Below are 25,639 nucleotides of genomic sequence, written 5' to 3'. Positions count from 1 at the left end.
GTCCCTACAAAGGCCTAACAGCATCCTCCAAAATGACCACATGTGAGGACTCTTAAAATGTGCTGAAACTGAAATTAACTGTCTTTACCAACTGCTATTCTGGCAAACAAGTAACCAAAATGCTTGGTACCGCTCTAAGGAGGTGGCAGCCACTTCACAAGATCCCTGTACTTTGAGCATCTCCCTCAGCCACAATCGCATTGAACACCCCTGCACCACCCTGCTACTCTCTTTTGGGTACCAATGCCTTGCTCCTTCACTGCACTCTTGCAGCTCTGCACGGGAATGGTAGCAGGCTCTGCGGCTCATCTGGACAGTTGCTCAGTTTACCAACAGATGGAGCATGTTAATCACTTTTGAAAGCACATGCTAAAGTCACGGCTAATTTCAGTTCTGTATTCAGAATGCTTGCAAAAAATACAAGCTTGTAATGCATGCGAAAAGAAGAGCTTTGCTCTGCTGCAGTCGGGAGGGAACAGTATCTTAGGCTATTTAATTATATGCTTTTAAAATCTCTCAATTTTCTGTAATGCTGAATAGATTATTAAATCAGCGTGCTCTCTTATGCAGTGTATCCACTATTCTAGATCTAATTATGTAGAACATTCTTAACTCTACAGTTGTAACTCCACTATTTAAAAAGAAAAAATCCACTCTGGAGTGAGTCAGAGCAACACTGCAGCCAAGAAACACCAAAGGAAGTCCCAGCAGGAACACCAGAGAGGGACAAGGGCCTGCAGGGACAGGCCAAGGGGAATGGCTTCAACCTGCCAGAGGGGAGACTGAGCTGAGCTCTTAGGCAGAAGCTCTTCCCTGGGAGGCTGCTGAGGCGCTGGCACAGGGTGCCCAGAGAAGCTGTGGCTGCCCCATCCCTGGCAGTGCTCAAGGCCAGGTTGGACACAGGGGCTTGGAGCAAGCTGCTCCAGTGGAAGGGGTCCCTGCCTGTGGCAGGGGTTGGGACTGGAGGAGCTTTAAGGTCCCTTCCACCCAAACCATTCCCTGGATCTGTGATTTTATGCAGAGAGATTTCTGAGCGGACTTGCACAAGTTGGTAAGAAACCAGCACACCTCAACCCCCGCTGTTCTGAGCTCAAACTCGTTACGCTTATACTGCATTCACATTATTGAGACAAACGTTTCCTTCCCCACAGCTTTCAGGTTTGCACAGAAGGGCTGCACGGGGCAGAACGGGCTGAGCGGAGCCCTGTACGGCTCAGCTGCACCGCGAGCTGTGATTCGCCACGCTACATTTAGCACACGAACCGACACCGCCATCTGCAGCAAGCAGATTGGCGAATGAATTGCCTACCAGCACAGAAGCCATTAGAAGTGCCAATATGCAAATACTGGCATGCGAATATGGTATAGAGTGAGTGCAAGAAAGGGATATATACACACGGTGTGCCACCACCACAGCGGACAGGTTCTGCATGGTGCATGGCGCGTGCTGCACCTCAGCAATGTGGTTTGCACGTTATTCCTTACACGGTGTTCTTTTTCTTTCTTTCCGGAGGAAAACCGCTCCCCTTGGCTCTCCACATCCCCCCAGCACCGTCCTGCAGCCTGAAGGGCTCCGGTTGTACAAAGCGCTTCAAGCCCTCCCTCCTGCCCGAGGCGCCTGGCCACAGGAGTGCAGTGGAACCGATACCACTACGGAAAGGGGTGTATGGGGGTGTGTGTGTGTGTGTGTGTGTGTGTGTGTGTGTGTGTGTGTGTGTGTGTTTGTGTATGTCTGTGTATGTGTGTGTCCCCGTGTGTGTGCGGGCCCTGAGGCGGTGCAAACTCCCATGCCCGACTTTGTTGCCATCCGCCTCCCCTCAGGAAACGCGTGTCAGGAGACGCGCTGAGCAGCCAACACCGCTTCCCCCCCGTGGTTTCGGCCCAGCCCGCAGCCCCGGGTCCCGGTCCCGGTGCCGCAGGGGATGGACGCGTTAGTGCTGTTAGTGCTGCTGGTGCTGGTGCCGGTGGTGCCGCTGGTGCCGGTGCCTTGTCCCTGTGTCCCGGTACAGAACCACCCCCGCCGCACCGCCCTCCCCGTCCCTCCCGCACAAGATGGCGGCGCCGCGGCGGGCGGAGGCCGGGCTCTCGCGGGAGGCAGCGGCGGAAGGGGCGGGACGCCAGGCGGAAGAGCCCGGTGCCGGCCGGCGCGGTGCGGTGCCGCGGTGGCGGCCTGACCCAGCTCCGGCGGCGCGGGTAGAGCCCGGCCCGGCTCGGCTCCGTGTCCGCCCGCCCCGCGCAGCCGCTTCGTGTCCCCCCGCCGCCGGGGATGCCCCCGGTCTGCCGGGGCAGCGCCTCTGCCCGGCGTTGGGCTCCCTGAGCAGCCCCCAGCCTGACCCTGCTGCTCCCCTGTGAGGCTCGGGCGGAGGCGGGGAGCGGGTGAAGGCCCCGCCGGGCGCTCTCCCCCATGGTGGGCTTCGGGGCGAACCGGAGGGGCGGCCGGCTGCCCTCGCTCGTGTTCGTGGCGCTGGTGGTGGTGATCGCCATCCTCGCCTTCAACTGCTGGAACGCCTCGTCCCGCCAGGCGCTGCTGCAGGAGGAGCTGGCCGAGCTGCAGAGCCAGGCCAAGCGCACCGAGGTGGCCCGGGGCCGCCTGGAGAAGAGAAACTCGGACCTCATGGGCAAGGTGGACTCCCACAAGAAGCAACTGGAGCAGAAGGAGGCCGACTACAGCCACCTGAGCAGCCAGCTGCAGGCCAGGGACGGCCAGGTGAAGAAGTGCGAGGACAGCAAGGTAAAGAAGGGGAGACGGGAGGCTCTGCCCGGTGGCCGGGCTCCCTGCGGTCCCGGGCGGGTGAACCGAGTCCCCGGAGCTGTGTCGGGCTTGGTCGCAGTTGGAACATTCGCAGTATGCTCGGGTTTCTGAAAGCATCCCAGAAAAGAGCTGAAAATGCCCAGCACGGGCAGTGTGTGTGCGGACAGTGGAACCCCGAGAGCCCGCTGATTTCCAGACTGCTGTTTTTAAATGTGTTCATTTTCCTTCAGCTTTCCTCGTCTGCTGACCTTATGTGATCAAAAAGCTGTTCACAGCCTTAAAACGACGGTTAGTTTGGCCTCAAGGAAAATGACACAAGTCTGACGCCCAGGTGCAGCGCCCTGAGCTCCCCTGGCACAGCACAGCCTGGTCCCTGCCTGTGCTTGGGGCATAAAACCCTGCTGCTGCTGAGGCAACGTGTCATTTTCCTTAGCTGGGAAGGAACAGGCCAGTGTGAAATCCAGCCTGCCCTGTTGTGTGCGGGCGGCATGGGGATTTCTTTTGTTGTGGAAGGGAGGAGGAGTTCGTGCATCAACTTTCATGATGATCCCAGGCAGCTGGTACAGAGGAGTTACACGGGCGAGCTCTTGTACTCAGCCGTGCACGGCAGCGGGTACTCTGTTCGTATGCAGTTCCCGGTTCTGCTGGGTGAACGCTGTTTCTCTCCATGGGATTTATGGAAATGCCTCGCTCTCAGCCTCGTTACTCTCTGAATTTGTTTTTCTTCCCCTTTCATGAGACACATTTGATGAGCAGTGTAAGAAAATGCATTTAATTGTCCCAGAAGCTGAATACGTGCACATCTCATTACAGAATGAGCCTCCTTCAAGCCGATGAACTTTGTGTTGAAGTTATGTTTTCTTTCCTACCGAACCATTAAAATGAACCCATTTGTGTGTTCAGCAAACGTGGCACTTTGAGTTTATTTTTGTTTTCTGAGATTGGAATAAAAAGCCTGATCAGATTTGTCACAGGGGACCAGTGCTCTCGGCTGGAAACTAATGCCACTAACACCAGGGTGAATAATCCTTGATAGTCTGAAATCTAGATTTAATTAATAAATAGGTATTCTATCCATGTCAAAGTCTGAGTAAGAGCTGAACCGAAATTGAAGCGGTTGGATTCCAGCCTGAACGATTCTGTGATTCCAGAGCAGTTAGGTTGTAACAAAGCTGTTTCCCCTTGCAGAAGGCAGAAAACCAGCAGTTTTCAAAACGTTTGGGTGTTTTGGTTTGGGCTTTTTTTTTTTTTTTCATTGTTGGCTTTTTTGAATTGAACTTCCGCATGCAAATAGAGGACAAATAGGTATAGTTGTTCTTTGCTCTCTTAGTAAAAGCAAGCACCCAAAGGTGGGAGTAGCTTGAAAACAGTACAGGTGGTGGTCAGTGCCCTGAGCTGGAGCTCCCTTTCTTGGGCTGTTGAGGGTACTAAAATAAGGGGAGCTCACAGCTAGGCTGGAGAAATCAATGGAGGAAGGCTGCTGATGGTTGGTAGATGCATTAAAACTGTCTCCAAGCTTCAGGCTGTTGGAGAAGTGGCCAAGGATCTTCAAGGGGAGTACTGTAAGTGGATGCTGGTGGTGTGGCTGTTCTTTCTGTGGATGAGGTTGGGTTCCTGTTACTGAGCCTGCATTCATAGGGCAACGAACTTGTTTTGTGCATCATTGGCTGCCAGGCGTCCAGCTCCTCAGTGACATTCAAGTAAGCCATCAGTCACTGGGCTGTGTGGCAAGGCTGGCTTTTAATACAAGACATTTTGTACATTTCTGTAAGTCTGTGATGTTTTACAATAGGACACCAGGCAAGGAAATGAGGGGGTGAAGTGAGGGTGCCTGGCAAGGGTTGCTGGAAGCCAGAGCCTGCTCTGATGCATGATGCAAACCAAGGTGCTGTTGAGCTGCACCTGCCTGCTGACCACTTTGTTCTCAGTAAACCTGGCCAGTCTTTGGACACTCCGAGTCAGGAGGGGACCAGGAGAAATGTGAGCAGTAAAATGCACCACTTAATTTTATTGTTATTGTGTGCATACTGCAGTATATGCCTTGGATCCTCATTCTTTGTTCTCAAAGCTGCCACTTAAGGCCAAAGGAGCCAGTAGCTTTTGAATATCCCCTTTTGTTCAAAATGTTCAGTGGGCCTTAACAGGCAAGAGCAGCAGCCTGGTTTATCAATAACCAGTCCCTGTCCCTTTCTCCTTTCCTCCCATGTGAACTCCTATAATGTTCTCGGTGGCAACAATCCTGGCTGTTGTTTTTCCTTCTAAAAAAAACCCTTTAAGTGACTAGAGAATAAAGCTCTGCTTTAGGGAATAAAGATCTGTCATAGAAAGAAGTAGTGAGTAGAAGGTATAAAGTGTCTGACCAAAAAAGGCTTGAAGGATAACTGTTTTTCTCTGAAAATAGAATTTGGCAAGGATGTTCTTGAACAAACTGGGTTTTACCAACAATCCATTTGTGAAATGCAAAAGCCAGAACCAAACACCATCACTGGTAACTCCCAGGTAGCAAGTGATCACAGCAGGTCTTCGCTTGTTTCATACAAAAATCCTGTGAGAGATGCTTTTCTGGTGGTTTCTTTAAGGCTTTCTTTGCCTTGTGGTAATGCAAACTGGGTGTTCATTTCCCAGTGTTGAAGCAACTTGGGTTTCTGCAGGCAGCTTTCTCCTCACTCAGTGGTGTCTGTAGTCGAGCCCAGACCCTTGTGTGTCTCCTCCCTCCTGCCACGTTTGCAGCATGCCATTCACTGCACCAGGATGTTTGCTCTTGGGACCAAGTGTAGGAGTGTGACCTAGTGTCTTGTGGGGTTTCAGTTAGAAAAGAAAAAGCCTGAGTTCTTGGGGTTTTCTTCTCCTGTCACAATGTGATGAGCTCATGGTGGTCTCTTGGACCCCGGAACAACCAGAGGAGTTCTGGAGGCAGGCGGGCAGTGATTGCCCTGCTGTCTGGGAGGTGATGTGTGTGGGTACCATTAGTTTCCTTTGCAGCATACTGCTTCCCCCCCGCCGTCACTTTGCACATCCCTTTGCAATAAGCTCAGTAAGATGAAGGGCAGGGATGTCTGGTGGAGAGCTGCCAGATGGCAGCCACCCAGTGTGGGGGGGTTCAGAGCTCTGTGGTTGCCATTGCGCCTGTCTCATCCCAGAGCTATGGCTGGTGCCCTGAGTGGTGCTTCACAGGATGGAGCTGTGGGGTAAAACATCCTTGGGAGCAGCTGGCTATGTTATTTGTTGCCAGAACTCCTTGATAGCTCCTCAGTTTGCAAAGCTGTGATACTGAATGATCTTCCATGCTTACCACATGTTCCTGATGCTCAGTGTCATCCCTGATGCTGTACTAATAGCATGGTCATAGCAGAGCCTATTCTGAAAAAGGCAGTTGGCAACATTAGAAGAGTCTTATGCAAAGAGGCTTTTGAGCAGCTCTCCTGTGCTGTTCCTGCACATGCCTTAGCAATGTGTTGGCATGAACACTCGCGCTGCTTGGACAGGCACCTTGGAGGGTGCTCTTGTTGGGTGAGGAAATGCCCCCTGGGGAAGTTACTGGGTGACTTTATCAGAAAGCAGCACCATCTGTGTTCTGTCCCACCATCCATAGAGAGAAGCTCCAGCCTGCTCCCGACTTCCTCTTCTCACCTCAGCTTTCATTACAGGACAGTGTGTTACCCTCCAGGCAGCACTGGGAGGGTTGTCTTGCATGTACAGAGCTCTGGCATGCGCAGGATTTCCGATGTTTCTTCCCTGTGTGGAGCTCATCGGGCTCCAGAGAATTTCTTTTGTACATCCCAAGTGCTTTGGAATGGATCTGAGAAGCTGCTGAGAAACAGAACATACAAATAGGACTAAAGGGGGACACAGCTCAGAAAGAACTGGACTTGTGCCATGGTTTGTGGAGTGTGTTTTTTTGCATGTGTAGGTGGAACAGATCCCATGAATCATAAAAAAGCTTCTTCCCTTCCTCTCCTTCAGATGAGGGACATTTGCTGTCAGCTGAGCTGTTTTGGATATAAATCCTGTCACTTCTCTCTGGAACTCAACATCACCAAGATGAAAGATTGTGATAAAACTGATGCTATCTCCAAATCAAACCGTGTAGCAGACAGGCAGCCCACCCCCAGCCTCTGGCAAGCCCAGTGTTTTATGGGATGAGCAGAAGCAAGCCAGGAGGAAGACTTCATGTATGATGAATTCTGATAGCTGAAGGTTTGAAAACAGAATCTGCCACTTCCCTCCTTTGTTGGTAGATTTACTGGGCTCTGGGAAAGAACCACTTTAGAGCGGAGGAGAGGGAAGACTTGGTCATTATTGTCGGTGGCTTTGCAAAATAGGAAAGGTGCTTTTGGTTAATGCTCAACCATCATGGTTTGTACCTGTTCCCCCATGGCTTGATGGAGAGCTGAGTGCCTGTTGGAATAGAAGGGCTCAGTGGTTACTTCTGCCTGTTCTTCTGTGTGAAGTCCAACACAGGCTTTCATTTAATTGAGTGTTGTTCTTTGTGCATCCTGTAACTGGAGTGCCCTGAACCTCTTGGTGGGCAGAGCATGTGTGTGACTGTTGCTCCAATGTGTGGCTTGAACGTGCGGAGGCTGCTCCTCAAGCATCCCTGGGCTGTTCCCATTTTGTATGTGTTTCAGAGCAACGTGGTCAGGGATCTCGGGTTACCAGGAGATTGCATCATTTGCCATTCTTCCTAGTTTTGGGAAAAGCCTGTGAAGTGGCTGAGCCTTCCCCCCAAGGTGGGAGCGTGGTGGTGGTACCTCTTGGCTTGGTTCTCAGCCTGGGCCAGGGTTTGCTGCCAGCATTGCCCATGTATGCAGTGCTGAGCCAGGACACTGCAGTCTGGCACAGAGCAAGTGCTGGCCGGAGCACGCTGTTCCGTGAGGAGCCTCTGGGATGTGGCTGGAGCTCTTCCCTGGACCCGTGCCTCCCTGTACGCTGTGTTCTGCGGAACATCACGGCTTCAGCAGTGCTGGTACGGCCGGAGAGCTCCTGAAGGTGGAAGTGCTGCCTCAGCCATGTGGGACGCATTGAATCCCAGGGTCCAGAGTGTGTGCGTCTCTCAAAAAGCCTTCATGCATGGCTTTGTGTTTAAAGACGTGAATAATTTGCTGAAAGGGAAGGCAGAGGTGGGTGGGGAAGCCTTAAAGTAAGGACATGTCTCTTGTTTGGTCCAACAGGAAATGTAGGTAACCAACTCGGCCACTGAGCTTCAGGATCCCTGTGGGAATTGCAGTAGCCTGAGTATGTCCCATGCCAGAGCAGGGCTGCTTGTGCCTCAGTTTGCTATTCAAGAGGTAGTTCTGACCTTGCAACCTGAGAGTCACAGCCCTGTTTCAGCTCCCTTTCTAGAGTTACTGCTTACATCGATCATGAAGCTGCAAGAGAAAGAATTACAGCATCAGTGTTGCCTGATGAGTTGTGGGGTTTTTCATCCTTTCTCAGTATGTTCTACATGTGCATCTTTCTCTTTGTTTCTGCTGTGTTTTGTCTTTACATATGTCTTTGTGTAAGAACAAGGCAAATCATCTTTACTTAATGCACATGCATTTCTCATTTCTTGTAACTGCTATTTATTTCCTTACTAAAAATACCCAATGAGAAGCTGGTGTGGAAGGCTGTGGTGTCGGATTCCCTCTCAAAAATAAAGCGTGTGTGGTGAATATTTGGTAGCATCACATCACTGATTTACTTTAAATAGCCATTAGGTAAAGAGTGGCTGTGCTGCTGATGCTGTGCTTATTTTTATACCCTTGCCTTTGACACTGGGGATGCTCCGAGGCCTCCTGCAGTGTCAGGATGCAGTGTGCTTCTTTAGTGCTGACAGAATGGGCTTTTTTGGATAGAAATACGTTCTGGAAATCAACTGAAGTCCTTGTTAGCAAGGCCTAAAGACAGCGCTCAGGTTGCTGATATCACTTACAGGTAACTAAATATACATCCCTTGTGTTTACAGGAGCTCCACACGTCATTCTGATAATCCTTTATGTACAGTGTCTTTACAAAGCAAACAAACATGCCTGAGCCTTCAGCCTCTGACCTGCTGATGCTCTGTACTTACACCACTGTTTCTTCCTTTCAGATTAAGCTGCAGAACAACATATCCTATCAGATGGCAGACATACATCGTTTGAAGGGTAAGGAGCTCGTGGCTCAACGGTGGTTTGGCAGGCTGGGAAGTTGTGTGTTTTCACTGCCTGGGTACTGCAGAAAACATCTTAAATGAGAGACCAAGTGGTGCTGGAGCATTGTATAAAGTGAAATGCCCCATCCCTGGCAGTGTTCAAGGCCAGGCTGGACGGGGCTTGGAGCAAGCTGCTCTAGTGGCAGGTGTCCCTGCCCATGGCAGGGGGTTGGAGCTGGATGAGCTTTAAGGTCCCTTCAACCCAACCATTCTATGAAATGTCACTATATGTGTTTATTGCCTACTCTGGATAAGCAAAAGGTTGGCTTTTGCTCTACTGTCTGCAGAAAGAACATGTTCTGACACTGCTCGCTTCCAAGAGACTAGAATAATTTTCATGACCAAATACACAGTTCAGCCCAGTTTGGATCAGCAGCATTGTGATACTCAACGTTTGAGTTAGAAAAGGTCCAGAAAACATCTGCTGGGGCTGTTCTATGCAGCCATGATGACAGTGCCTGCAGTGCTCCTGTGTGGGTTTCAGAGTGACCTCGAGCAGCTGATGCCAAACTTCGAACACGCCTGCAGACAACATACTTGGCACTTCTGCCTCTGTCTCTGGAGGTGCTACTTAAAATAGCAGGAAGCATGACAATTATTTGTAGCCTGAGGACCAGGGAGAGGAACTTCCAGAACAACTGTGAAGACAGGAAATATGTATTGGCTTTATGGGTAGTGTGAAGGTACCTTCTGTTGTACACTTTCTGCAGCAGCAGAATATTTCATCATCACCAACCTAGTAGTACTTCTGTGTCACTCAGAATGGCAGAATCTTTCAGGAAATTAAGGAGATTTCCAACAGATGGGTGAACTAGCATTGTGTGAGTCTTCTGAGTGAAAAGGTAAAGAAAAACTTAGGGGTTTTGGCATGGTATGAGAATTGTTCTGTAATTCACACTGACATCTGGCAAACACGAGTAAATTGGCATCTTTGTCAAGTTACTTAAAGGATCTTTAAAGTATATCTAGAAGGAATAACATAAAGCTTGAGCATGTTTTTAACTTACTTGGCAATACTGCCAGTTGTAGCTTCTTCTCTTTCTGTTTCGTGCTGGTTTTTGCTGTTTGCTCTAGAACAACTGGCAGAGCTGCGTCAGGAATTCATTCGCCAGGAGGATCAGCTGCACGAGTACAAGAAGAACAACACGTACCTTGCAAGGAGGCTGGAGTATGACAGGTAGGCCTTCAAGAACGGTGGTAACTGTGGGTTTCTGTGTGTGTACTGGAAGTCTGTGCTTAGTAAAAGTGCAAATTAATGCTATTTCTGCTACTCCTCGAACTCACGTGTGCTCACTTGGTGATGTGACCGTGACTTAGCTGGTTGTTTGATTTCAGAGTTCTCTTTCTTGTGGTGTTCTGCTCCTCCCTCTAAAGTGACTCATGATCCAAGAAAAAGCTCACTTACTGGAGTTGTTCAGCATTGGACAATTTTAAGTCAATGCATTTTTTTCTAAGTTGGAGATCTTGGTTAGCAAATGCTTGGAGGAGTCCAGTTGAGTGTTCTATGATTCTCTAGGACACAGCTCTAGGAGTGTAATTTTATTTCTTTCACTGAAGTAGAAAGCATTGTGTAGACTGGAATTTGAAGCTGACCTCAGCCTTTATTTGTATTCTTTATTCTTTACTCTTTGTATGGTGTTGAGTATTAGTGGGTTTGTGGGAGACAGGAGTTTTGTTGAATTGGGTTGATGGTGATGTGGCTCATTGGAAAAGTTGGGATCCTGAGCTGTGTCATCCAGATCCTGTTATTTGAGTTGTGCATCTTCTTTGCTGAGAGCCATGAGGGGAGATCTTGCTTTCCTGGAGGAGTTAATGTGTGCTGACAGGTTAACTGTGGAGTTCGACTTTCCCGTTGCTTTCCAGGGTTTGGAGACACATTCGAGGCCTTTCTGTTTCTTTTCCTGTTTTACTGCTCTGTCCCTGTTTTTATCCAGTTCTGCTTGCTTTCTGTATTCAGTCCATTTCCACTCCATTCCAGGGCAAGACTGTTTGGACACTATTCTTGTTCTAACTCAGGTTTGGCTTTCTGTGCTGCTTCATATTTTTCCCCTTATTTTATTTATGGGAGAGCAGATGCAACAAATGAAATGTAACTAACAATGTGTTTCTAATCAAGTCTGCAGTGTGGGCAGCAGATCAAGGAAATGAGACTGCAGCATGAAGAAAACATCAAGAAATTAATGGACCAAGTTATGCGGGAACAGAAGGTAATGCACAGCAAAGTTTTGTTGGGTTAGAGTCTGATGTCCTGTTTGTTTGACTGAGCATTGCAGATATGTGGAGGCTTTGGACATTTCTTCCCTACCTTTTGGTTAAGTATGTTCCTGAGCAGCCCTAAATGAGTATCAGAGTACACACATCTGCCTGTTCTGCTGTCAGTGAACTGAGCCTTGGAGATGGGGCTTAATTCCTTGCTCTGCTGCAGCCTTCCTACATGACATCATTGTGAAGGATTTCAGTTTCTTCTCTGTAAAATGGATATTACTTTACAGCTCTCTAGGGCAGGATCTGTGTCCTTACAGCCTTGTATAGGTTACTGCAAAGGGGAACCTGATCTCTGTTGAGGCCTTGAGGTGCTAACGTGATGCAAATAACAATGGCGTTTGAATGGTATCAGGGGTGTAATTATGTGGTGCAAGCTGCCACTAGAACACGGGCCTCTTTCCTACAAGCAGATGAAATAACCTGCTTTTCTTTAAATCTAGTTTCCTTACTTGTCTCTGTTTACAAACAGGCAACGATAAGGTAAAGTTAAAGTAGATTTCAGTCTTAAAATCTAGAATAGTTTCAGAGTCTCTGATCTGAGGCTCAAGGCCAGTGACACCTTAACCTGTTTGTTTTACACTTGAGCCACATACACCAATATAAATGTCTCACAGCCCCGCTTTATTTCACATTTTGTGTCCTGTGTCCATCCTGTCATCTCCTACCCCAGGAGTTGGGTTTGTAGGTGGAGGAATTCTGCTGTTGGTCACTTTGGTGATCATGTCATTCAGAAATGCCGTTTTGCTTACCTAAAGTAATCCTGAATTTGAGGGTGTTTGGTTTGTCATTTTCAGGGGTGTGTTTAATGCTGGTTCCTTCTGAATTCGTTTTAACAGGACACACAAAAAATTCAGTCCAGTAAAGACACTGAAGTAAGTCCCAATAATGATGACCAGCCGATACCTAAGACTGTTCCAGAGACAGAGGATAAAAACACAGTAAAGAATGAGCAGCCTTCAGATCACGTTGTAAATGGCAAAGGTATCTGTTAGGTTTGTTATTTCTGATGGATAATGAGCCAGTCTGTGGTGTCCTCATACAGAATCCTGCATTTCTCTGAAGTAGAACAGTGAGTTATCTCGGGCTGAGCCAGGGAAGGAGCATCCTGTTGGAGAGCTGGTGGCTGGGGGTGAGAAGCCTTGAAACCACTGAGCAATGTCTAGCTGGGAGGAACAGTGGGAACCTCTGGTTATCAGCAGCTGTACAGAAGGCTCCTAATGAGTAATTACTGTGGTTGTGTCCTCCCTGAAGGCCTCGTTAAAAGACAGATGGGGGTTCCCTCTGTTTCTACTTGTGCTGCTGAATCAGCACATTTTGGTATCAGTTCAGTGTCTGTTCCAGTCAGCTTCTTGCAGCAGGCTTTTTGACCTCAGCTCCCAAGAGCAGTACGTCTGTTTCCCATCCTTTTCTGGAGACTGCACTGATTTTGGGAGTGCTGCTCCAGAGCAGTCTGCAGTGCAGCACAAGGAGTATTGTAGCTGTGTTATCAATATCGGATGTGTTCTGTGGATAAAGGACTTTTCTCCTGGTCCTAGAGTCTTCCACAAGAGGGAGATTGACTGTTAATAAGGCAGCCTATTCTATTCTTGTCTTACAGAGAAAATCAAACCAGGAGGAGATGCAGGAATGCCTGAAATAGAGGATAATGACCCTGCTAAAGCTGAAGACACTCCCACTGGTTAGAAGTATTCTCATACTTTCACGTTTGGGTTCTTGGTGTTGTATATATTCTGTTTGAATACCATGTGTTTCATAGTGAAAGCAAAGTTTTAAAATTTCTCTATGGTAATAATATTCAAGTGGGGTGTAAAATGGGGTAATTTTTACTGTGCTTTTGAGGTTTGAGTTCTCAGCTGAATGCTGATAACTTCATTATTTTTGTCCCAGAAATCTTGTATTTTATATTGTAATCTATGGCTTAAAACCAAGAAAACAACAACAAAGTTGGCAGGGTTGTTAGGGGAAGATCTGGTATACACTGCCTGTTTCACGCTTTTGTCCTTGCATTTTGTTTTAGCTTTAAAGAAGCCACTCATTTCAGCTCCTAAAAGTGAAGCTCATCAACCTGTGTTAAATCTTCCAACTGAGCAGCCTCATGCTCCAAATCTGGCACCAGGTAAAGATCTTTCTAGCAGGTGGCAAGTCAGCATTTTGTAGGAAACCCACTGTTAATGTCTGCTGCCCTGAGTGTCAGATGTGCATAGCCAGACCCTTCGTGGTGTTTGATGTGCTTGCAAAAAGCAAGCCAATGATCAGTCTCTGCAGGACACAAGGCTGCACGTGTCCTTAGTCTGGCTTCCTGTGGCACTGAGGTTCTGTGATCTTTTTATCCATCCCCCATTAATTTCAGAGTCTTTTGACCAACTTCAGCCAAATGTGAGAGTTACAAGTTTCAAAGAGAAGTGCTTCAAGATTTCTGCACTGGGCAGAGGAGAGTAATTGAAATTGGTATCTCCCCTTGGGGGTACTCATTACCCAGGGCTGCAACACATCACCGGGAGTTGATTGTAGATCTGTTGGTAGCCTGTTCTATTTGGAGATTAAACAGTGGTTAAGTTGCTCAATGTCCTCCTGCTCCTGTGAGCAGCTCACTTGAGGGTGACTGGGGGAGAGTTAGGATATGAGAGAATTAAAAGTACTGCGGTGACGGGTTGGAAGAATTGCAGTTAGAAAGGACATGAATCCATATAAAATACACTGAAATTTAATGCTTGTGGATCAAGTCACTTTGCTTTAATGTCAAAGATAAGGTTAGATTCTATCTGCACCTTTGGCAAGTTCAAATACTGCCCTGCTAACAGCCATTCAGTGTAACATGCTTGTTACGTGTGTGTGACACAGCAAACAGCTTCAAGTTTATTACGCCCATCCTTGGGCCCTTTGGAAAAAGGGGCAGCGGAAGCATTTCTGAATTTCTTTCCTTTGGCAGTGGCTGCATAAGCAGATGAGAGCACCAGAACTGGTGAGCTCGAAGCCTCTGTACGTTTTTAGAGTTTATTATTTCTAAATGTCAGATCTTTTAAATAGTTCCTTTCCTGTTGTTGTGAGGCAGTGCTTTTTGACTTTGATTAATGAGGAAACATTAAAGACAGCAAGTGAAGAGCTTGCTGAAGAAAACTTGGAGTTCAGCAGCAGCAGGTTGATGGGGATTTCAGGGGGGACCAGGGCTTTCTGTACTCCTTGGTTATGTGTTATTATAGTTATTATTTGCAGCATAACTGCTGTGACCTTCTGCAAGCTTCTTCTCATATCATAGCTCTGAAACAAGAAATGATGCTCAGTAGACTTGAAAAGCTGAATTTTACCAGGAGGATAAAGAAATACATGAACATATTATTGTTCTGGGCTTCATCAAGCACTTAAGTACATACAGAAAATCACCTGAGAAGGTGATGACTTGGATTGATTGTGTGTTAACTGTGAGGAATTCTCTTTTGCAGTAGCTTTACAGCCTGCATTTGGAACCACGTAAAACCGAACATGCTTCCTTGCTCTGTAGGTGTGCGCAGTGATGCTGATGGAAACGCAGACATTGTCAAGCAGATCCCTCCCAATTCTCTCCAGCACTTGAATTTTGAAGAAAACATGGAAGGCCAGAAGGAACACAAAATTGAGACAGACCATATCAAAATCCCAAAGAGCAGAGTCAGTGACTTGCAGAAGATGAAGCAAAGTAAGTTGCTAATATCATATGCTTCAATAGAGTAAAATCACTTCAGTTTCTGTCTGTAATAGTGCGTGTCTGGGAAGTGGGAACCATTACAGCAGGTGGTCTTCTGGAGAGTAAGCCTGAAATGTAATGTGCTAGTGTGTAAAAGATACACCTTAATGAGGCATCTTTCATATATATATATATATATATATGGATCTGTATTCAGGCATTAAGAAAAATATTTGCTTACAGGAATTACAAATGCTTTTGGAAGTTATTACATATTTAAATAGATTAAGTCAAAACCTTTGACACATGTATGATAGTTACTTATATTCACACTATTACTTAAATGAAGTTTTGGACAGTATTGTAAGAGTTCAGCCCTTATATAGAGGGTCTTTGGGTGGTGCATTTGTACTGGCCAGAGGTTTGTCCTTCTCTGTGAGAAGTCTTCCAGAACCCTTCTCTTCCGTGCCTGCTCAAGGAAGGAGCTGATAGACAGGACCAAATCATGTGTGTGTTGTGTGTGATGGTGGTGATGCTGCTGAGGCTTAGTGGGCAGGCAGCAGGTAAGAATTGCACAGCCGTGCACAGCTGTGAGATGTCTCTGTCATAACACCGGGAGAGTATTACACCTACAGCATCTTCCTGTGGGAACGTCACACTGAAGTTTCCTATGGTATCAGTGGAGATACAACACTCCTAAGTATTAGTATACAGTATAGTATAGAGTATTCTGACTGGGTATACTGTAACCTAGTTATTTTAAAAGAACTAATTCTGATTGTTAAGCATTTGGGTGAGGAAGGGGAACTTGGAAGGAAGAAAAAACCCCTATGCCGAAAAATCTTTTTGGGTTGTTTTGTTGGGCTTTTTTTAAAGCCAAATAAGATTTTTCTTTCTATAGCTATTATAAATTCAACTTCTTTGTGCTCACAGCTAAGTAGTTTCCATTTAGGCTTTGGTTTCTACTATTAAAATCATTCTGTACTCCAAGGTGGCAGGTTGTTACATCAAAGCAGCATCCTCAGAGCCATGAGAATTAGGAGGCTACAGAATCCTTTTCTCACAACAGAGGCATGTATGAATGCTGTGGATCAGATACACAGTGGTACAGAAATCCTGAACTGGTTTCAGTGACCAGTGAAGAGGATTCTGGAAGCTGGAGTCACTCTCGGGGACATGAAATTGTGAATTCACTTCTGTCACAAGTTCTAGCTTGGGCAGTTCCCTTCCTTAGAGTAAACCTGTAGATAATTGAAAGTGCCTGAGAGGTTTAAGAGGCCACCTGGAATGGCTTCTGAACCATGAACAACTCTGTAGTGTGATGGTACCTCTCTCAGAAAGACATCTTTAGAAAGTGAATGGAGGGAGGATGTGAGGAATTCCAGAGACCCAGCAGCTCTGAGGCCTGGAAAGGCACCAGAACAAGCCCTCCATCAGTTTAAACATGACAAGTGGTTAGCACGGATTTCTCAGGAACAGACTGTGACCAAGGGAAGGGATCTGAAAGTGTGTCTTCAAAGGAAAGAGAGCAGCAAAAGCAGGAACCTGGCTTTGTTGTAGGCAGATGAATGGAGACCTGGTCAGGAATAAACCACTATTTGGTGGGTGCACAAAAGACTGTTCCAGGCATAGGTATTGCTAATGGTTTTATTTGCAAAGCTTCTGTGAGGTTCACAAAGGTGCATCCTCTGCTTGGTGGTGGTTGGTATTTTGAGTGCTGGATGACCACCGATGTAGGAGATGCAGCTTCACAACATAAAAGCTGGTGAACATGAAGCAGTCTGCAATCAAGAACAGGGAAGTTCCTGCCCAGAGTGAGTGATGCAGTTCGGGCAAACCGATGTGGGCAACAGTGGGTGTTGGTCACTAACAAACGTTTGAAGTGAGGTTTTCCCCTGGGATGTGATAACAGGATGTCAGGATGATGAGATGCAGTAGCTAACTCTGTTTTACCTAGGCCAGCCTCTGGCTTTAAATATCAAAGATGATGGGAAGCTGGAAGGAATTCAGGGGAGAGAAAAAAACAGGGTTTAGTATGAGAGGAAAAAGCTCTGAAAAGCAAAGGGCTGAAGAGGTAGGGAACAGGCATCAATTTACTGTTGTCTTTCAGAAACAGATCTTTTGGGAAGGCTTCAGGGATTTTAATATCCCTCATGGATGTTCTGTTGAAGCGGGGATAGGGGTATTCCAAACTGATGTGCAGCCTGGCAAGCTGTGCTTCCACCCTGTATCCTGAGATGTACAACACAGTTTTATCCAAGGAGCTGCTTGAAGACCCTGTGCTTGCCAGGTGCCCACAGCTGAAGTGACAGAGCCTCGTGTTTCAGTGGTTGGGGTGTTCAAATGGATGTGCTGTCCTCCCTGGGAAAGGGGGAATGAAGGGACCTGGCTTTGCAGGCAGGAGCAGCGAGTGGGATGGCTCCACTGCAGGCTGCAAGTCGGTTATCATCACATTTCCTTTTCTCTTTGCTCCTTCATATTTGGAGTAGCTTCGATGTAACTATGCAGTGAGGGAGAAACTTTTTCTCTATCACCCATTCAAATAGCTGCTCCAGGTTTGTGGCAGATTTATTTCCCAGGGGTCAGCAGTGGCTGTTTGGAAAGGTCCATCAGTGACACGTCCATGCCCCTCGTGTGGAGGAGCCCAGTCTGGCACACAGCTTCCACTGGAGGTGATTACCTGGCTGGGTGTTGGTTACTGAATGCTTCAGACCTTGTTGTGCACCCAGCCCATGGACCAGTAAGCAGTGCTCAGGGGATCTGTCCTATCTCCCTGCTTTCAGAATCAGGGAATTTCTTCCCAAAATGTGTTTTCCTTTTAAATTTTGATAGCGAGGTGCAGAGCTGGGCACACTGTTTTTCAGTGCACTTGGGTATCTTCCATGGCTTGTTTTATATTTGACATGTGTGAATTGTACAGTTCTGTCTGCTTTTTATATAGGATGTAGTGGCCAAAAATACAAACAACAGCAAGGATTACTCGGCTGGGGATGAACAGAGAATAAGACGCTACACTTCTCATTTCTAAGCAGATCATAGTTTCTTCTAGTTTGTGAAAATAACTAATTCCTGTTTCTGTACACCTGAGCCTCACCAGATGCGATTCCTCTGCTTTTCCTCCCCATCCAGACAGCAGGGTGTTACTGGTTCTGTCCTGGGCTTTGTGGGCTGCCACATCGGGGAGTTTTCATTAAGAAATCGTTTCAGTTTTACATCTGTCCATTGCAACCCCAACCTCTCTTTAATCCTGGTGCTAAACTCATGTCCTTCAGCTTTAATTCCCTCTTTAATTGCTTCCACTGTGAACTGCTTAACATCTGCCCCTCAGAGTGTGTTCTCAGTCCCTTTCCAGCCTGTAACGATTGTATCGCACTTTAATCCTGTTTTGTTTCATTTCCACATCATCCCTCTGCACTTGGATCCTCTGCAGGCCCACTGTCACATTCCTGAAGCGACGGGCACGCAGAGTGAACTGCGTCGACTTGAACAGATCTGCTTGTACCCCATTAACCACCAGCTCTGAACTTGACATCACACCATTAATCTTTCATTGTGTGCTTGGGCGACTCTCTCGTCGTTGCAGAGCTCCAGCTAATTCTTGTGGCTTTTTGTGCATTGTTTCAGTGTCTGGAACTATTCTTAATTCTTTGCTGGGAGACAAAAATACTGGATTCAGAACATTTTGGAAACTGTTGAAGCCTAATAGGAAACCCCAGTGTAAAGCCAAATCAATTAGGTACTTAAAGCCAGTCACTTCAGAGGCACCAGGCAGAGCTTTGCTGGGGTTTCAGCCTTGATGGTGTGGTGTGTGCTCAGCAGAGGGACCCGCATACAGGGTCTGCAGTCTGTTGCTCTGCTGTAAGTAGGAAAATGCTGGTGGTCCTCAGACATAAAGCCTGGGTACAACCCCCTGTGTCCGCTCTTCAGCGTGTTCAGAGAACTTGTGCTGGCGTTTGGGTAATGGAAGGTGGAGGTTTTGTTTGGGCTCTTACTCCAGCCCTTGCCTCTGAGAGCGAAGCTTGTAATGAGCCAAATGCTGAGGGACTCAGCATGGAGATATTCCAGGACTTGCTTCTCCCCTGTCCCCCTTCCTCCTCCAGCTGAAGCTACCCCAGCCCTCTCCTAACCTGCCATCTGCTTTCATTTAGAGTCTCCCTGTTTCTTTTCTCTCTGCTTCTGACTTAATCCTTTGCCTACTTCACAGGCCGATTCTTTGATGAGAATGAGTCCCCTGTTGATCCGCAGCAGGGTTCTAAACTGGCAGATTATAATGGGGATGATGGTAACGTGGGTGAGTATGAGGCAGACAAACAGGCTGAGCTGGCTTACAATGAGGAAGAGGATGGTGATGGTGGAGAAGAAGACGTCCAAGGTGAGCTTGGGCCTTACCTCCATCCCATTGTGACAAAATCCATTCTCCTTGTTGAATTTGTGTAAAGCCTTTCTACATTGACCTGATCACAAACTTCCCATATGAAATGAATGGGCTTTAGGCAATCCTTCAATTTGGTCCCGCTCGTGCTTGAGAGCGACGCTCTGGCTGTGGGCAGTGAGAGGCTTCTAGTACCTTATTTTGGTTGTGCAGCTTCTGCTGGAGAGTCAAGACACTCAGATTTCCCAGATGTGGTTCCCACCTCCCTGGGATGCAGCCTTGGATGCTCCTAAAGCCATTTCAAACACAGAAGTGTCGTTTTTGTGACTACTCCTTTTGTCATATCCACCCTGAGGCCATACACAGCAAGGCCTCAGCTGGGGATCCCCAGTGTGATCTTTGTGCCTTGTACACAGATTCAACAGGCTCCTGCTTTCCTCCTAACCCACCCTGCGAGCGGCTGACCCGCTGCAGCCTAACACCCACCCGTGCATGTCACCACCTCTGCATGCGCTGCTGAGCATCACCTCCATCGCTGTGTGCTGTGGACCCGCCATGCTCTCTGCCATCCTCCACCTATTGTTGGTCACAGTCTGTGAGAGGTTTGCATGTCTGGAGGGGAAAACATTTCCATAAGCATATATAATATTTCCATTGAGTGCAAAATAGAGGGGAACCCTCCACTCCTCTCCCCAAACCCTGATTGATGTTCTGTGGGCATCCTGATTTTTATCCTCGTAATGCAGTTTCTCATGGTAGTGTTTCAGACACGTATTCAGTTGCTGTCCAAGCATAATTAATGGGGAAAGCTGGTACAAAGCACCTGATTTCTGTGGGCACGCATTAAGCTGTGCAGTGTAAGCGGGTTTTTGGCCAGGCTGGTGGTTTGAAACTCATGAGCAAGCAAAAGGAAAGTGTGGATCAGAACCAGGGCAATTAGTGCACTTGGTGATAGAAATGAGACCTGTGCTGCTGCTGTTACACTGCTCTGAGCTAGCAGTGCATTCTGGTGTTACCCTCAAGCAGTGGTTACGGTCGTGTCACTGGCAAGGGTGGTCACTGCGTGTCTGTGTGTCCAGGCTCTGCCCTGCACATTGAAGTAGCCGGTGGCTTGGATGCTTCAGCTTTAGGTCAGTTCCCCTTGGTGAGCAGGGGGTGATGCTCTGCTCCTCACCGGGTCCTTAACTGGACTTCACAAGACAACTCTTGGCACTTAACCAAGGCCAGGGAACTGTTCCTGAAGCTCTCCCAACTTCTACCACCTGCCTTAGTCAGCCCTTGGGCCTGTCTTTACCAGGAGTATGGGAAGAGGCAGGAGGAGGCCTCAGAGCTCCCCACTCGTGTCCTTGTTGGCATGAGGACATCACTACAGTGGCCTTCGTGGGGAAACTATGGGCTTTAGGTAGCAAGAGTTAATCCCATGTGTGTTACAGCTATTGCCAGCAATGTGAACAGTGTTCCTGTACACCAGGTACAAAAGGGCGGGCAGGATACAGGCATTAGTGGAGGAAGAGTGTTAAAGACCACAGAGATTGTGCTCATGTAGCTTGTTGTGCAAGGGATGTTTGTAAAAATAAGAGCTCTTGATGAAACTGGCTTCGTAGAGCAGGCTCCCCATAGATGTGGTACCTGTCAGCTCACTGCTGGGCTGGCCTTACGATTGGACTTGGCGAAAACCAGTTATTTGATCCCCTGCCCTGTATCTGTACAGAGATAATGGTTTAGTACCTGGTGGTGAAGACAGAGTGACTTCTGGAATCCTTTTAACCAACAGTGGTCTGAGCAGTGCATGATACTGCCTCAAACCCAACTTTCAAGCCCTCTGTTGTGCTGTTCCCTAATGACTTGCTGTTGACTTGTCCCAAGGCACAAGTCGCACAGCGCAGGGAGAGGTGCCTCCAGGGACAGTGTCTCAGGGAAAGTGTCTGTTCTTCACAGGGATGTGTGTGAGGGTGGGATCATGGAGGGGGTTCAGGAGCGGGTTGGACTAGGGTAGGGGAGGAAAGAAACAATTCCTGTCGAAAAGTGATTAGGAAAACATCACCTGGTTCTGCATCAGGCTGGAACGAGGCACACGGCACATGCAAACAAAGCAGCTCCATCAAACATGGTTTCTGTGGCCACTAGAAATGTGTGGGCCTTGGGCTGAAGTTATGAGAGGCAAATACACAAACCTGAGGGATGTGTCCAGCCTGGCAGCCCAGTGTCCATCCCTGCCCCTGCCTGCGGGGATTTGAAGTGTTGGCTTCTGCTGTAGTCAGTGTGGTTTGTGGTGGCCAGGCAGGGGAGGAGTCGGTCCATGCATCAAGTGACAGCCTGTGCTGTGCGAGTGGCTCCTCACTGAACAGCAGCACATCTGTAGGTAAGCTTCAGGCTCTCTGCTGGGAGGAGGTGCCCACCTTGCTCAGGGGCTGGTGGATAGTTGTTGTAAGAGCGTTGAAGGGCTTCAGACAGCTTCACACCGAAGGAGATCTTTGCTTTCCATTCCTGTGAACCAGCATCTTTGCGACCGTAAAGGCACAGCCCAGCTCTGAAGCACAGGAAGGGCTGTGAAAGGAAACAAGGGCTTGGTCAGTTCCTGGGGGAAGGAGGCTGGAACCCACTCGGGACAGAGTGGAGTTAGTGCAGGCAGAGGGCAGAGTATTAGAATGTGTTTTAAAACCTCACTTGAAGAAACACTGAATGTGCATTTCCCTGATGGATTTTTTGCACGTGCTGCAGGAAATGGGTGTTCTGAGGCTGCACCAGGTGTGGGGGGGTTAACTTTATGGTTTTTCATGAGGCTCAAAAACAAAAATCCAAGGAGCAGAAATCAAGAAGCAGGGCAGAGTAGAGTGGTGGAGAGATGGGCAGTGTGGATCTGAAAGACAAGGTGGAACATCTTGGAGATTCCCAGCCTGGTTTGTGTGGGAAGGGACCTTAAAGCTCCTCCAGCTCCAACCCCTGCCATGGGCAGGGACACCTTCCACTAGAGAAGGCTGCTCCAAGCCCTGTCCGACCTGGACTTGAACACTGCCAGGGATGGGGCATCTTCACCCTTCCCATCCAGGACAGAGCTGTAAATCCATTGTAAGGATGAGCTGAAGGATGTGGCAGCCTGGAGAGAGGCAACGTACTGGCCTTGCTCTGTGTTCCCAGCAGAGCACGCAGCTACTCTGCAGGTCAAGAGGAGGCATCTTGCCTGGTGGGTCAGGTGTGTATCACAGTGTAGGCTTGGGCCAGCTGTGAAGAGCAGAACATGTTGCTGGTTCTTCAGCAGTGCTGGGAGGGAGAACAGGGATTTCACTGGCAAGAGCCTGGAAGGGGCTGGGAGCTGCCGTTCCTGTTTTTAAAAGCCTTTCTCCAGCTCTCACCCGCGGGTTGGAGGTGGGAGATGGGAGGTGATGGTGTGTGAAGCACTGACACCAGGGCTGGCTTCAGCAGCAGTGGAAGATGCACCGGCCACCTCGGTGTGGAAGGCACCGGTGGTCCAGCCCGAGCAGTGGGTGGGAACAGTGTCACTGTAGCCTGGAGGGGGTGGTACCACCCTGAGGTGCACATGAGGTGCCAGCCTGAGCTCCAGAATGGGCTGAAAAGTGTTACTGGAGCTTTGCAAAGCAGCTGAGCGTGGAGCTGGGCTGTAGTGGGGGAGTTTGCAATCCTCATAGGAAAACTCTCAAATCACAGCAGTGAGTTTAAACTGTTTCATCACCTCCTGAGTTACTCCATCTCTGCAGCAGGGTTGCAGCAGTAGAGCTGAGGATGCTGTCCCAGGAGCCGACAGCCACCCCAGGCTCATGTGTGTTCTCTGTGTGTTCCCCAGTGAGTTCATTCCCAAACCCAGGCACACACTCAGTGTGGATGTATGCCGTAGCTGCTTAGATGTCTTTTCAGTAGCATTACATCAGGTTTGACCCGAGTGCTTCATTTGTAGATGATGAAGAACGGGACCTACAGAACGACCTTGACTATGGCAAGCCCCGCTTCAGTGACGGCGTCCTGTGAGCTGTGAACAGGGACAGGACAAGGCTGCACCCGTGGGACCTGACGTGCTGCAGAACTGAACCATTCCTGCTTTGGGTTCCTTACCTTAAAGGGAGCTGGTAACAAAAAGCATCACATACTCAGCAGTCAGCGAGTACCAGGAGGCCGTTGTGTACATATGTGCATAGTTGTACTATTGCAGATTGTATTAAAACTACATTTTTGTTGTTACATTGAGCCAATTACTTAGACTGTTCCTTCTCTGTAATAATCTTGATACTTCCAACTGGCGTTATAAATACGGGCTGACTTGTTTCTGCCATTTAGAGAACTTTGTAAACTGGAGAACTTGTACAGTTTGTATCTCATGTAACAAATCCACTGTGGAAACACTGTACAGCCAAAGGACTCCTTTTCTACAGTACCTGTCTGAGGGCCAGCACTCCCACCTTCCTCATGCGTGCCGTGTTGTGTTCCGCAGGTGAGCTCTCAGTTGGGAATGAGAACAGGATGTTTCAAGAACTGCTCCCTCCTCCATGTATCCGAGGGAAGTACCGCTCCCTGGCAGCACGAACCACCTCAGTTCTGATCACAGCGACCAAATCTCATAGATAGAGCTGGAAAGCAGCAGTTATTAGAATTGCAGTGCTTTGAAACAGCCTGAAATAGTTGTGTAATAGCTTGGTTTAAAAGGTGATAGAAATAAAGCAGCAGGGCTTGTAGGAGACCTGTGTGGATGTGCTAAAGAGAGCACTTGTGGTAGGGAGAGGCGGGCAGGTCTGTGCGGCTCTGCAGGGACGTTGTGTGTGCTCCTGCTGTCCAGCAGCATCCATCCTGTTGTCACACGAGTTAATTTGCAGTTTAATGCTTTGATGCAGGTCTCTGTTTGCCACGTTCCACATTTTGATTTGCTGTAGCAGAAGGTTTGCAAGTTCAATACGTTTTGTATTCTGTGTTTCAGCACTTTCTGAATTTCCTGGGAATGATTCTGTTGATCTGCACCTGTGGAAATTAAGGTTCTGAACCCAACCTGCTTCTCCAAAAGGGCTACTGTGAACAGGGGGCCCGGGACCCGGGCGGGTGGACGTTCTGTCTGTACTCAGGTTCTGATCTGGAGCCACAGCGGAGGTTTGCTCAGTGCCCGTCAGTGAACCTCCAACAAGCCACAGGTTGTACAATTCTTTATTAGGCTGCAGGGATCTCTGACCCCGGCTTCACATAGAGAAGAAATAAAACCTTTCAGCCTCTGGCACGGCATCTCAAGGGGGTTTTGTTTGAGGCTCGAGTTCTTCATTCCACCCTTCTGGGAGGCAGATGGGGAAGAGCCCTCTGCATGGTGCAAAAACCAGACACTGAACCTGCTCAGCATTAGCTCCCCTACTAAAACCCCACGAGAAGCAGGAACTTGTGCCAGGGCTCCAGGAACTGCAGCCTTCTGCAAATGCTCTATTTAAGCTCTATGATTTATTTTTTGTCTTACAATGTAATTTCACCCTGAATTAGGTGTTAACTTGAATTCTTCTAATGAAAGCAACAGTTATGGGTTCTAATAAATTGTTTAAGGTATGTGAGGCTTCTGGTGTTTCTCTTTGACTTGTTACAGTTGGACTAACTTCGGGCTTTGTGGAAGCTGAGGTGCTTTTAGCTGCTTGCCTCTTAGAACACTAAACCCATTTTGTGTTATTCCTTTGACTCTGCTTGAGTGGGGGCTTGTGAACACAACAGATGCCCCCCTTTTCTGTGTCACAAGCAGAGTGGTCCCTTGGTGCTCGGGGCCTGGGTTAGTACATTTACCACCTTCAGCGAGGTGGTAAGTGGCAGGAAGGATCCTTAAGGTGATTCTGTTCATTCCGACTTTCTCTGTAGCTTGGTTACTGCTGGACATGATGCAGAGTGACAAAGCTGTTGGATAACTGATGCTGGCAAACAGGTGAATTTTATCCTTATAGTTTTGCTATAACTATTATATGTACAATCAGTTTATTACATAGAACTTTTCTTGTCTTCTTGCCCCAGGCTGTCTCTTACTTTATATTTAGAAAAGCCCCACATTGTTTCTTTAGGCCAGTGACAATAAAAATGAAAAGGACACTTATCCTTAGCTTCCTGTGCTGAACCCCTGCCCCTCCATCGCTGAAACGGTTGCTGCAGCAGCCTTGCGATGCACCCACTGGGTCTGGGCATGTACTTACAGGTCAGAACTGGTTGGGCAAACCAAGAAATTGGTGTTTTTCATAGTATTTGAAGCTGGTGAAACAGCCTGACCCTGGCCCAGGGGGATGCTTGGCCTCAACTCCTACACTTCGTGGGTTTCTCCGTTCTTTGTTTGAGAAACTGATACAGTTTTATGGCTTATTTCATGATCAGCCAAGGAAGGGGCAATACAGAGACATGAAGGTGACACACAAGCATCTGTCTTGGAAGAAGATTTCACCTCTGCCATGGTCGGTG

General features: G+C 48.0%; 1 protein-coding gene across 2 annotated transcripts; it reads left to right on the top strand.

The window, feature by feature from the left end:
* Positions 1 to 2,326: 2,326 nt before the first annotated feature.
* GOLM2 (golgi membrane protein 2) lies at positions 2,327 to 24,754 on the top strand. Of its 2 annotated transcripts, XM_057422715.1 has the most exons (10): positions 2,327 to 2,731; positions 8,826 to 8,880; positions 10,002 to 10,104; positions 11,044 to 11,134; positions 12,029 to 12,173; positions 12,790 to 12,870; positions 13,210 to 13,308; positions 14,692 to 14,865; positions 19,058 to 19,225; positions 23,139 to 24,754. In XM_057422715.1, the coding sequence occupies exons 1-10, from the start codon at positions 2,405 to 2,407 to the stop codon at positions 23,207 to 23,209; spliced, it is 1,314 nt and encodes a 437-aa protein (XP_057278698.1). In that variant the 5' UTR covers positions 2,327 to 2,404; the 3' UTR covers positions 23,210 to 24,754. The 2 variants fall into 2 exon arrangements, with proteins under 2 accessions (XP_057278698.1, XP_057278699.1); XM_057422716.1 differs by lacking the exon at positions 19,058 to 19,225.
* The last annotated feature ends 885 nt before the right edge of the window (positions 24,755 to 25,639 follow it).

This window comes from Pezoporus wallicus, unplaced genomic scaffold (assembly GCF_028554395.1).
Source record: "Pezoporus wallicus isolate ANWC-B61680 ecotype Strahan unplaced genomic scaffold, APGP_CSIRO_Pwel_v1 contig_13178, whole genome shotgun sequence".
NCBI classification, from domain to species: domain Eukaryota; kingdom Metazoa; phylum Chordata; class Aves; order Psittaciformes; family Psittacidae; genus Pezoporus; species Pezoporus wallicus.
Note: the sequence above shows the minus strand (reverse complement) of the source record. Positions and strands in the feature narration are given on the sequence as shown.